Raw genomic sequence first — 14,032 nt, 5'->3', positions numbered from 1 at the left:
CAACTGGTTTTATTGAGCCCCATGAAAAAAACCATTTTTACTTGAAGTCACATGATCTAAATCAAGTTGTTTAACACTAAGATATAACTACTCAGAAAACCAAGCACTTGACATAGCAAAAAAAGTATCATTGCCTGTGTGATTGCAAACTGAGTAAAGTTATTACAAGCTACAATATCATTTTAGTTCACTCTTCCAATTACTCTCCTCTATACAGACTTCCCATTCCTGGCAGAACAGTCACCCCATTATCACATATGCATGCCTTTACTCAGGTTATTTCTTTTAATATATCTTTCCAAGAACATCACTGTTGTTCTATAGATATTTACTACATGTGTTTTCATACTGCCCATTATTTTTATACACATGGTTCTCATTCAAGCCAACTTGAAAGTTCTTGTGGATAAGAAGCACATCTTCTTTCTATTGTCTACCATGCCTCAACAGATCACACTCTCAATGTTTGTTGATTTAAAAATTCACAAATTATCTTTTTAAATTAAAGACAGAGTTTGGAGAAATTAATTTTACATCTGCATTCCGACTCCTCATTCTTATGTAAATGTTCTTTCTTTGTATTAAGGAAAACAAATTTAAAATGTTTTCAATTTATAAAAAACCTTCATAAATATGAATCATGGACAAGTAATCAGTATTTTAAGACATTTAACAATTAATTTTCTTAAAGACAACCTCTTTAACAAGTGGTGCTGGGAAAACTGGTCAACCACTTGTAAAAGAATGAAACTAGAACACTTTCTAACATCATACACAAAAATAAACTCAAAATGGATTAAAGATCTAAATGTAAAACCAGAAACTATAAAATTCCTAGAGGAGAACATAGGCAAAACACTCTCCGACATAAATCACAGCAGGATCCTCTATGACCCACCTCCCAGAATATTGGAAATAAAAGCAAAAATAAACAAATGGGACCTAATTAAACTTAAAAGCTTTTGCACAACAAAGGAAACTATAAGCAAGGTGAAAAGACAGCCCTCAGATTGGGAGAAAATAATAGCAAATGAAGCAACAGACAAAGGATTAATCTCAAAAATATACAAGCAAATCCTGCAGCTCAATTCCAGAAAAATAAGTGACCCAATCAAAAAATGGGCCAAAGATCTAAACAGACATTTCTCCAAAGAAGACATACAGATGGCTAACAAACACATGAAAAGATGCTCAACATCACTCATTATTAGAGAAATGCAAATCAAAACCACAATGAGGTACCATTACCTGCCAGTCAGGATGGCTGCTATCCAAAAGTCTACAAGCAATAAATGCTGGAGAGGGTGTGGAGAAAAGGGAACCCTCTTACACTGTTGGTGGGAAAGCAAACTAGTACAGCCACTATGGAGAACAGTGTGGAGATTCCTTAAAAAACTGGAAATAGAACTGCCATATGACCTAGCAATATCACTCCTGGGCATACACACTGAGGAAACCAGATCTGAAAGAGACACGTGCACCCCAATGTTCATCGCAGCACTGTTTATAATAGCCAGGACATGGAAGCAACCTAGATGCCCATCAGCAGATGAATGGATAAGGAAGCTGTGGTACATATACACCATGGAATATTACTCAGCCATTAAAAAGAATTCATTTGAATCAGTTCTGATGAGATGGATGAAACTGGAGCCCATTATACAGAGTGAAGTAAGCCAGAAAGATAAAGACCAATACAGCATACTAACGCATATATATGGAATTTAAAAAGATGGTAACGATAACCCTATATGCAAAAGAGGAAAAGAGACACAGATGTACAGAACAGACTTTGGGACTCTGTGGGAGAAGGCAAGGGTGGGATGTTCTGAGAGAATAGCATTGTAACAAGTATACTACCAAGGGTGAAACAGATCACCAGCCGAGGTTGGATGCATGAGACAAGTGCTCGGGCCTGGTGCACTGGGAAGACCCAGAGGGATGGGATGGGGAGGGAGGGGGGAGGGGGGATCAGGATGGGGAACACAGGTAAATCCATGGCTGATTCATGTCAGTGTATGGCAAAAACCACTACAATATTGTAAAGTAATTAGCCTCCAACTAATAAAAATAAATGAAAAAAAAAACACAATTAATTTTCTTTACCAATTTACTTTCATTTCTCTTGTTTTAATCCTTCCTTCCATTGGAAATCTGGAAATAAACAAGGCAAACTTTTATTATTATTACTTATTTTAGCTGAATGAAACCTTTTTAAAAATTATTTTAAACATTTAATTTCTGTACCTGATAGTTACCCGATTTGGATCTTTGTTCAAAGTATTCAATGTTTTCTTTTCATTTATTCTTAATTGTACATCTAGAAATTCCTTGCAGCTGGCTATCATTGTGACCTATAAAATTTCAGCATTTGTTCATTTGGTTATGTCTATTCTTTACTTCTTTTCTCTCATTTATTTTTCTGTACTTATTTATTTTTAATGCTGCTTTGGGACATCACATTTAGCACATTTTGCCTTATACATTTTGCTTCTTTAAGGATTCATTCATTCACTGACAAATATTTACAAACACCTGTTATATATGCCAGACTGTGCTACACACTGGGACTATAGCACTAAGACTGTAAAGATTAACAAGATGAAATTTAAAATATTCAGCCTAGCATATATCATATGATAAGCACTCAATAAATGAAGATTTCATTACTACCACTATTACTACTATTATATTATTGTTCAGGTTTCTATAGTTTGCAAATTGTTATACTTACTGAGGATAAGTTTTTAATAAAAAAGAATGCTGTTGGTATAAAGAAATTTGTATTCTAGAACCTACCTAATTCTCCCAGATAATTTTGAGCAAAGCACTCTGCTTTGAGTTCTCACACCTGAAAATGAAACTAGCACCTTTTCTAATTCTAATTCTCTTTTACACTTACAGAACTCAAAATCAGATAGGTTAAAGTTAACTCGATTTCTTCTCAGTTAAGAATAACATTCAACACAACACTGTAAATCAACTATACTTCAATAAAAAGTAAATTAGAGTATTCACATGAAAATACAAGCCTTCTACTCATCAATTTTTGTACAATTTTTAGTATCAATATAATAATCTTATTGCAATAATCAACTTAGATATTTTAAATAAAAAGTTTAAATTTGAGAATTTAAATGACTTTTAAATATAAAAGTCATGTTTCATGTTCATATCCCCAGTTAAAGAAGGAAGAAGCAATATAGTTACAGGTGCCAAAAATATGACTATGCTTCTATTCACTGCTACAAAGGTAGCTACAAAGTTACCCCACTGGCAATATTTTAGGATAGCTTGTTTTTACTTCCCGTTTTCTCCAAAATCAGTTCTTTTTTCTGGCCTATCATCAATACTATTCTCTTTCTACTGTTATTGTTATCCTGATGCAAAGGATTTAGGGAAGAGTTGCAAGTAATAGGCATGTGTCTTTCATTCATGGCAGACTTTCCTAATATATCATGCCACACCATCTTGGAATCATTCTCAACATATTATACCTGGTGGCCACTACCAAGGTAATCAGAATTATCACCTAAGTTGAAAGGTAGTTGCTATCCTTTCTTCGGGTATGTATATAAATTTTCTTAGCCCTAATACAAAGATGCTAATGGAAATATAGTCTAGGGAGTAATATTCCACATTTAAATTTAATTAATATTCCATAATTAAAGGCAAATAAGGAGGAAAAATATAAGCACTACTAGAAATGCTTTCTTTTCTGCTCATTTATTCTTAAATTGCAGGAGATCTACAAATCAGTCGTTTCCCCCAATATTATTTTATACTATATCATTGTATACTTATTTTCTTGTGAAAATTAATTTACCAGATCTGACAAAGTTTCTTTTCCACTGATTGTACAAAATTTCTTCACTGTCTCAAATGTGATATAATACCAAGCCATCAATCTTCCTGCCTCTGTAGAGAGAGATGGAAAAATAAACATTCCAAATCAGCTGATACAACTTCCATTTTCATCAGTTTAACACACATTTCTTTAGCATCTCTACTGTGCCTTTAATAGCATCAGGTAGAAAAGACACCGAAAAATCTAGAAAACAGTTTCTGGAAGCTACAGTTTAGCTGGGGAGATAGCCACATGTGAAATAGCTAGGCTAGAGGACAAAATTCAGTTAATAATAATGTTTACATATACCAACTTATGTACTGAGGAGATTAAGCCTAAGAGAATGGTCAGTGTGGGACTACCTTCTACAGAAAATGGGCTTTGAGTAGCATTTTAAAGTAAGCTATAGGCCTTAGCAGAAAGAAATATAGCCATTATGACCTCAGGAAAGAACAAGACTTGTTTATCAAAAGAGTAAAGTTAAAAAGACTATCTTTAGAATACTCTAAAGAGAAATATAGCTTAATAAACATACAACTACAAATTCAGGTCAAACTGACTTGCTTGAAATACTTGAGCTACCACTTACTAGTTATTAGGTAATTATGTGCAGGTTACTAGTTTCTTAAAGTAATAGGGGAATGATAGAAGCATGCATCTCATATGTTTATCATGAAGAAAAATAAATGCAATAATATACACATAGTACTTAACACAGTGCTTAACATTAAATAAATGTTGCCTACTTTTATTATCAAAACATGATGAGTGATAGAATATGGAGACTCTGAAAGATCCCTGAAATGCTATTAAAGGAGCTTAGATTTTGGTTCTGATTTGTAAAATAACAGAGGACCACTTAAAATTCTTGAGCATTATTTTAATGAAATTGGAATTTGAAACTAAATTGTTTTGGAAATAAAACATTAGCTTGGCTGAGGGTAGGAGGATGGGCAGAGTGAGGATAAGTAATTGATGAAATGGAATTCACTTAAAAGGTTACTGGCTTCAATTATAAGTTGTCAAAAACAGCACAAAGAATTTCAGTGAACACACAGAAAACAGCTGAGAAGAGGAAAATGGTATACTGCTTCTCAAGGAAAGGTCTAATATTTACCTATGTGCTACCGGTTTTGCTGAAGAATAAAGAATGTGACATTCCATCACTTAGAGTCATCAGGAACAAGGTACAGTGGACAGAACTTAACCTCAGGAGTAGCTACTTTCTCAGTTAGGAGTCTAGTGAACATGTTCACCCAAAATGTGAGTAATGCAGTGGTTCATAAAAGTGATATTCTAAGAGCTGTGTGTGAGACAGTGAGAATATGACTACCAAGAGAACTAGTATATATTATATTTGAAAGTGAAAGTTGCTCAGTCTTGTCCAACTCTTTGTGACCCCATGGACTATACAGTCCATGGGATTCTCCAGGCCAGAATACTGGAGTAAGTAGCCATTCCCTTACCAGGGGATCTTCCCAACCCAGGGATCTAACCCAGGTCTCCTGCATTGCAGGCGGATTGCTTACCACCTGAGCCATGCTCCTTTCATCCTGCACTGTGTCGTGCTAAGTTGCTTCAGTTGTTGTCTGACTCTGCATGACCCTACGAACTGCAACCCACCAGGCTCCTCTGTCCATGGGATTCTCCAGGCAAAGAGTACTGGAGTGGGCTGCCATGCCCTCCTCCAAGGGATCTTCCTGACCTAGGATCGAACCCCTGTCTCTTATGTTTCCTGCATTGGCAGGTGGGTTCTTCACCACTAGTCACCTGGGAAGCCCCTTCTTATCTTAGATGTTTATAAATTACTATAGAGTATCTCCCTGCTGGAGAAAATGAAAGTTTTTGAGAAAAGGCTTATATTTGCTGGCTGATTAGTAAGAATGAAAGTTACCTAGCTAAGGTATATAAATAACCTAGAAATGACTATGAAGAAAATCAGTCAAGGGAGACAGAATGGAAAGAATTTTAAAAGATTTGCACGTGAAGAGAGAAAATAAAGAGACAACTCGCTATCAATATAGCTTTTGAATGATAAGTATTTTCATAGTAGCAAACATAGGTATTTCAAAGCAGAAGTCATAGAGTTGGAGTGAGGAAGGGAACTAGAGGTGATGAGAATGCACCTCTCGTATCTCCTCCTGCAAGAAGGGCTCTGATGGATGGTCCCGGCTGCTATGTTGCGAATCTATCATATGTACACACCAAGATCACACTTTTCATGAGGTGCTCCAAACAAATGACTGAGCATGGCAGGAATATTAAGGTAGACCTTAATGGGATTCCTCGGATGGGCAACTTTGAATTAAAGATTCCCCATCAACTTTGCCAAATGGTCTTAGGACTGCAATGCAGGACAAAATTCTCCTTCCTTTTATCTTTCCTTCCTTTCCTTCTTCCTTCCTTCTCTCTCCTTCATAGAGGTTAAGATTTGCATCCCAGTTTAATGACTTTCTGTGCCTCTTGCAGTTACTGTCCATTTTCATAAGGTTGTTAATCCTTAAATTTGCACAAAATAAGACATGGTCTTTTGAGCCCTCCTTCCACATACATTAGCAGGCAGAAGAGCTAAAAACCCAGACAAGAACACAAGCATATAGATAAAAATACCTAGAGACTTGAGTATTATGATTACAAATTAAAAAGGCAAAAGCAAGAAGCAGAATTACTGGAACATACAGACTAATTTAATACACAAAATACACAAAGAGATAAAAGAAAATAATAATAAAACAAAGGATCATGAAGTCATAAAAAAGAATTAATTAGAAATAATATGCAAAGAGCATCCACCCACATTAACAGTAGGCTTAGTAATTATGATGGCAAAATCACTTCAGCATTCTTGCCTTGAGAACTCCATGACAGTATGAAAAGGCAAAAAGATATGACACTGAAAGATGAACTCCCCAGTTCGGTAGGTGCCAGGAAGCCTGGCATGCTGCAGTCCATGGAGGCACAAAGACTGAGTCGGACATGACTGAGGAACTGAACAACAACAACAAAGTAATTATGAACCAACCCCTCTGCTGAAGGCAACCAAATCAGAAAAATGAAATACATGAAATATCTTTTACTAATCATCAAAGAACTAACATGATATTTATCTGGGAGGGCACTTAAAACCAAAAGAATAAGCACACACAAAATATTTATAAAAACTGACCACATATGGGTCCATAAAACAAGTCTCAACAAATCTCAAAAGACTGAAATCATACAGAGAACATTATCTGATACAAAGCAACTGTATCACATATCAAGAACAGTGACAATGAAACTAGAAAAGAAAAATAATTAGAAAACCATCAGATGTACAGAAGTTACAAACCAGATTTCCAAATAATCCATAGGTCAAAGAAGAAACAGTGGAAATTAGAAAATACAACAGATTGATAATGAAACTATTACAAATCAGTTAATAAAAATTCTTTTTTATTTATTTTTATTTTTTTTTATTTTTTAGTTCTACCAGTTTATTGCTACCAACCCATCTCCCTCCACCCTCGTGCACACGTGCTCAGTCATGTAATCCCATGGACTTCAGCCCGCCAGACTCCTCCGTCCATGGATTTTTCCAGGCAAGAATACTGGAGTGGGTTGCCATTTCCTTCTCCATGGGTTGCCATTTCCTTCTCCAAAAAATTCTTATCCTTAAATAAATACATAGTATTCCTATATTTTTATGTAAACCTTTATTTCCTATAAATATATAGTATATGCATTCCTATAAATTCTCGTATAAAACTGCATACTAAAAATAACAACGCTTATGGAAAAAAGTATTGAGGCAAACAACAAATTCATACAACATTGTAACAAAAGAACTAACCTAAATAATCCTAATAAAAATACTAGCACAGTTAAAAATACATGTTAAATTCCTCATAAAGAAATAAGTACATTCATGTATATATAACACTTTGTGTGTGTTTAAAGTAACTGAATGGTTTAAGGTGTAACAAGAGTTGAGGATGCTGAGTTAATAAACACAAAGGACAAAATATCCAATGATTGCGAATTGAATAATATGTGTTTTCAAAGCAGAATATATAACCAACCTCAGCACAGAGGAGTAGGTAAAAGGCATCATGCACAATAATTCTTCTGACAATTCAGCTGCATTCAGCTAGAAAGTATATTTTATGTTAAGCTGCTGTGATGCTAAATTTTATGTGTCAACTTAACTGGGCCATAAGCTGCCCAGATACTTGGTCAAATATTATGCTGGGTGTGTTTGTAAGGATGTTTCTGGATAACATTAACATTGAATTGATACACTGAACACTGATAGAACATTAGTGTTCTTTGCAATATTAATGGATATTCCATTTAGAACATTTCTCTGGGCAAATAAAAATGTAAAAATCCTAGGCTAACTATTTTTCCTCTTAGCACATTTAATATGCCATTGAACCCCATGAATCTCCTAAAGAAGATTTAGAGTAAAACTGCATTCTCTATTTCAGTTTGGAATCTCTTCCCTACACCCTCAGAATACACATTGAGATAAACTGTGAGTATGACACAAAGATCTGAATAGATTTTCACTATATTATTTATTGAAATATCACTCCCAGGGCAGTAGTTCTCAATTTTATGTGCAAAAATGCATCCAGGGTTCAAGCTTAAAATCTAAATTACCAGGTTTTACTCCTAGAAGTTGAGGATTTTAAGTCTGGAGTAGGGCTCATTAGTTTCATTTTTAACATAACAGCACTCTCAGATGATTTTGAGAGTAAGTAGTTAACCCAACCACATTTAGGAAACATTACTCTGCTATGTGATAAGGAATATTTTCAGCTCCAAGACTGGATTGTCCTTTTGGACACATCCTGCCTAGACATGCAATGAGTGAGGAGTGAAAGAGAAACCAAAGACATCAAACATTTTGTAATTTTAGGCTTAACAAACCGGTTAGGCTATTGAGCAGGAGGGGCAAGTAGAGATATTTTCCTAACCTTGGACAAAAGAGAGCAATAACTCATGTTTTCAGAATTTTTTTTCCTATAAATGTTCACTACCCTATTTGATCATCACAACAACCTAATAAGGTAAATATATATATTATATATCCTTGTAATATATATTTTTATTTTGCAGATATATATTAGTACTAAGGCTTAGTGAGTTTAAGGTCCCAGCTAGCATAGTAGCAGAAACAGAACTGAAATCCAGGTATTTGAAACAAAGATTTTATGTTCATATCATTGTACAGTATTCCAGGTCAAATTAATGGCTATATGCTTCTGAGTGTCAAATTTCATGTCATATATGTAAGAAAAGATTTCCAATAGAAAATTAATGGTCAAATGTTACAGTAAAGGTGAAAGACCAAGATCAAAACCACAATTACATAATGACTATAGCTTAAGCTGTGAAGGTAAATTATGTTTTCAAAAAAATTATCATAAACTGAAAATAAAGGTCCAACATCTGCATGTTTAAGAAGCCCATTGTAAGGCAAAAAAAGTCAGCAAACAGAAATTCATTAAAGAAGCAAAAAAAGAGAATTAAAAGCAAGTTAAAAAGAATAAAATTAATCAAGTAGTATTCACTGATGATGAAGAAAGACAGCAAATAGTATATCAATTATTAGGTATGTTTAAAGGCAGAAGAAATGGTATCAGTGGATTCAAGAAGTTCCACAGGGAAATAATGACAGTGGGAATAAGATTCTTGAGAATTAAAGTATATAAAGAATAGATGATGAAGTTATATTAGTGATCCCTCCTATTGTATAGCACAGGAGGTACTCTACTCAGTACTCTGTGGTGACCTAAAAGGGAAAGAAATCCAAAAAAGAGGGAATATACTAATATGTATATGTATAGCTGATTCACTTTGCTGTACAGTAGAAACTGAAATACAACATTGTAAAGCAACTATACGCCAATAAAAATATTTTAAAAATAAAGTGACAGGGTTAAAAATAAAAAAGGAAGAAGTTATATTAGTGATTCTCATGCCTCCTCAGTGAGACATCCTAGAATACAAAGAAGGTAATTGTCACAAACAAATTAGATTTACCAGAATGAGGACCATGGGAGAAGAAAAAAAATGTTATAAATCTAGGGCTGAAAGTTAGGGAGGTAAATTGTTTTTAAAAACCTTATACAAATGAAGACATGACACAAAATCATACATTGCTATGGTATGGTTGCAAGTACAGAAAAATGCATTTAAAAATAGAAGGAGACATGAAATGCTAGATAGTCATATATTGATTTTTTCAAACTTTTCTATGCTTCCCAATTTTTATTAGGCAAACTCTCTGTTTTAAAACAGATTAATTCGTTATAATGAAGTCAATATTTTTCCCCAAGAAACTTCTAATCATGTGTGCTAAAAACTACAAAACATTCTTTATTGCTTCTATTATACCCTATATAGAATCAAACTCTTTCTACCCCCTTCTGATGTCTATGTTAGAAGCTTTCTCTATCTCCTTTATACTTTAATAAAACTTTATTACACACACACACAAAAAGAGAGAGACAGAGAGAGAAAGAGAAGGCACCCCAAGTAACCATCTTTATAAGCCTTGTTTGAATAAGTAAGAATTGGCAAAAGGTTAGCTACAAGAGTTACAATGGGACTGAAGCAACCCAAAGATTTGAACTTTCAATCCTCTGCTAAAAGTCACCAAAGTTAGTGGACACAAATTTCATGCCTGTCAAAAAGGCAGCTCTATAATCTTATAAATAGGACTCATATAAATTTATCATGCTAATAATGATGATACCCTGTTGAGAACTGAAACCACAATTTAATTTTACCATCATCTAAATTTTAGTGGAACAAATGTTTAAATTTAGTCTTAATTGTTAAATTTACTAACAACAATGAAAAAATTACCAGTTGGTTTGAAATTAATATCCTCATCCATTTTTATCAGGTCCAGAGATGACAAATCATTCAGATTCTTCAAACACAATTCTGTTCAATTGTAAAAAACACATTTTAACTTTAGTAAAATAAAGAAGCAACAAAAAACAGAATTTATTATTAAATATTCTGTAGTTGTGTTTCTGTGTAATTTTTCTGGGAAGAACTGTAGTCCCTACTTAAGTGGTAAGAACAAAACAAACGAAAAAATCTTATTTAAACTAAAGAGCCACCTAATACACTGAAAAATTTTTCTAACAGTAAAAATAATAAAAATAACACTCAAGTGATAAAATTTACAACTTAAAATGATTTATTTGTATTATCTCATTTAATCCTCAAAAAGACCTGAATGAAATTGAAGGTTTAGGCTATGTAAAAATGTGAGATGTGTTCCAAGAATAAAGAGAGTGCAAGGACCTGAAGGGGAACAGCTTGATGTGGGTAAGGAACAACAAGATAGCCAATTTGGACAGAGTGGAAAAAAGGAGGGGGAAGTGACAAGAGATGAAGTCAGAGAAACAGGCAAGGGGATATCAAACAGGACTTTGTGGTGAAGGTTTGCATTTTACTCTAAGTGTGATGGTAAAGCTGCTTCCCAGGTGGTGCTAGTGGTAATGAACCCTCCTGCCAATGCAGGGGACCTAAGAGATGTGGGTTTGATCCTGGGTCAGGAAGATCCCCTGGAGGAGGCCCCCGCAACCCACTCCAGTATTCTTGCCTGGAGAATTCCATGGACAGAGGAGCCCAGCTGGCTATAGTCCATAGGGTCACAAAGAGTCGGACACGACTAAAGTGTTTAGCAAACACACACATTGGTAAAGCTACTGGAGAATACAGAGCAAGAAAATATAACTAAATTTAGGAAACAGCATAATCCATGCTAAGGATCCTTCCTAAGAAATTTAAGGCACACCTCCAAGGAAACTAGAACATTCTATCCAGTTACATAATAAATTGAGCTATTCGTTATAGAGAAAAATTAGCCACTCTATGATAACTGAAAATAAGACAAATATGAACTGTTACCAATAGTTAAGAAAAGTTAAATCATTACAGTTACCAGAATATAGCAAGATATTTCTTGGTAATATTTCATGAAGTATTTCTCATTTCATGTGTATTTGATCATTTTGATAAAAAAAAAAATACGTGTTTAAAACTCCATTTCAAATTTAGTCAACACAGAAAGCATAATACAATACAGATCTGTTTCTCAACAGCAGCATTATTAATGTAAGCTATCGCTTATCAGCATTTTTTAACAACATATTTATTCTTTAAGAATGATAATTTTACTACTTCATCCTTATCTCTGAATTTTTATTTGCCATATGTGTATATACAAGTAGAGAATAAATTAAAATTGGCTAAATATTTTTAGGGATCTAATAGTTTTTTCTTTTACTGGAAGACAGTCTCAGTACAATGTAGAGGCAACAATTTCTACTCCTAATAAATGCTCAACAATCTTCTGATATTTCCAAAGATATGTAATGAAATACTGAGTTCAAAAATGAAGGAATGAAAATACTCATTTCAAAAATGAGATAATGAAATTAACTGAAAACTAAAATTGAGGTTTGACAGGAATACTTCACTAGAACAGACTGGGATAAGAAGCCCATAATCAAGCTAGGCTTATATTTTCAATTAAAATTAAACTAGAAAAGGAAAATAAATAATAAAATTGTATATCTATAGGCAACATTTCCAAAGACCAGGATCATTTTTAAAAATAAATTAACATGTCATACAAAGGAAGATATTCTGATAAAATTAATAGATTAATTCAGAAAAAAAAGTGTATGTGCAAAGCTTTATTTACCTGTGAAAAAAAGAAATCTATATATTTTTCTGCAAATAAAGTAATTTAAAGAAATATTTTACTGTACTATTCCTATTTTCATAATAACTAGACCTTTTCATTAAAATTTACAGAATATAATTTTTTTAGAAGGAAATGCATCTAACCTTGTAATTTTGATTCAATTCCATCTTTGCTCAATCCAGATGCAAAACCTATATAAGTTATGAAAATTTATTAAAAATAGAATGATATTTATTCATCCTTAGAGGCTTACTTTGATACCCCAGTTAACTAGAAAAGAGTAGTCTAACTAAATCTTAAATAGAAAAAAAAAGTACCTTAAAGTTAAAAAAAGGCTTAAAGATCTATAGAAAATAACCACTGTTGTGAAATCCTTTCAATATCAGTTGGCTTTCTTTTGTTAATTTTATTGTATAGGAATACTACATGTATTTTTTCCTTTTACAGATCTGAAACTTTTGAACCTGTGGAATTAGAATGGTATTATAGCAAGTCAGGTTTTAATTTGATATTCTGCAATCCCAAGTATTTTTACTTTATAATCTTTACCACATGAAAGAACCCTCTAGAAGCAACATAACCATAGGTGTTATTAGCTTTAGAAGGAAGATGAAAATTCCAGCAGCAACAGTATTACCATTTATTTTGGTTTGAACACCAGTTCAGACAAAATTCAAAAACTGTTTTTGATTTTAGCCATCAGGGAAGCCCTTTAACTTCTCTTAAATAGTTCTAAGCATTTAAAAACTTTTTACTGGACACAATTTTTTTCTAAAAGGTTTATTTTTAATGGTGTTGATTTCAAGCCTTATTAAAGGACTAGAAGTAAAACAGATAAAGATTTCTCATGTTTGTCTACTCTTGCCTCTAAATGTATTTGTTATAGTTGTTACTTTTACTTCTGCTACCTATTAACTTCTATAATCTATTCTGTGACCTATTAGTAAAAAATAGGCCCAATTGGCTTGATAAAATTACTACTTTTCAAAATCAAAGTAACAAACCATAATGAGATGGATTTTTCAAGGCTCTGATATAAAGCAAGGTTGATCGTATCCATTCCAAAGCAATATTCACATTTGTGATAGTATGCAATACTATCTCTGCATTTAAATGCTCAATAAGATGTCTGTGCAAACTAATGGGGAAAAAAAATTTTTTTCATTAGTAATATGTATTTCAATGTCATAAAACTCATTGTGTAGAATAATATTTGAATAATTTAATGATACAGTTGAATATAACTGAATAATATTGCTACTTTAATAATTCACAAAAGTTAATTTTCAAAAATATGAGTAAACCTTAATGTCAGTTTTACTTTTCAAAAGTTATAGATTTCTTTCTACTCCATGACTCTAGAAGACAACATTGCTTTAAAAAAAGGGTGGGTTACTTCACTCTGTATAAGGGGCTCCAGTTTCATCCATCTCATTGGGACTGGTTCAACATACTAACACATATAT

General features: G+C 33.3%; 1 protein-coding gene across 1 annotated transcript in view; it reads right to left on the bottom strand.

The window, feature by feature from the left end:
• The window catches only part of HFM1 (helicase for meiosis 1), a 121,779-nt gene that overhangs the window by 61,674 nt on the left and 46,073 nt on the right, over positions 1 to 14,032 (bottom strand). The window contains exons 20-25 of the mRNA XM_043448911.1: positions 13,571 to 13,704; positions 12,710 to 12,757; positions 10,706 to 10,786; positions 3,827 to 3,918; positions 2,248 to 2,354; positions 2,107 to 2,154 (exon numbers count right to left, since the gene is read on the bottom strand). Coding sequence (XP_043304846.1) covers positions 2,107 to 2,154; positions 2,248 to 2,354; positions 3,827 to 3,918; positions 10,706 to 10,786; positions 12,710 to 12,757; positions 13,571 to 13,704 — 510 coding nt within the window. The remainder of the gene's footprint in view (positions 1 to 2,106; positions 2,155 to 2,247; positions 2,355 to 3,826; positions 3,919 to 10,705; positions 10,787 to 12,709; positions 12,758 to 13,570; positions 13,705 to 14,032) is intronic.

Source organism: Cervus canadensis, chromosome 2 (genome assembly GCF_019320065.1).
Source record: "Cervus canadensis isolate Bull #8, Minnesota chromosome 2, ASM1932006v1, whole genome shotgun sequence".
Taxonomy (NCBI): Eukaryota; Metazoa; Chordata; class Mammalia; order Artiodactyla; family Cervidae; genus Cervus; species Cervus canadensis.
The sequence above is the reverse complement of the archived record's forward strand: the minus strand, read 5'-3'. Positions and strand labels throughout refer to the sequence as shown.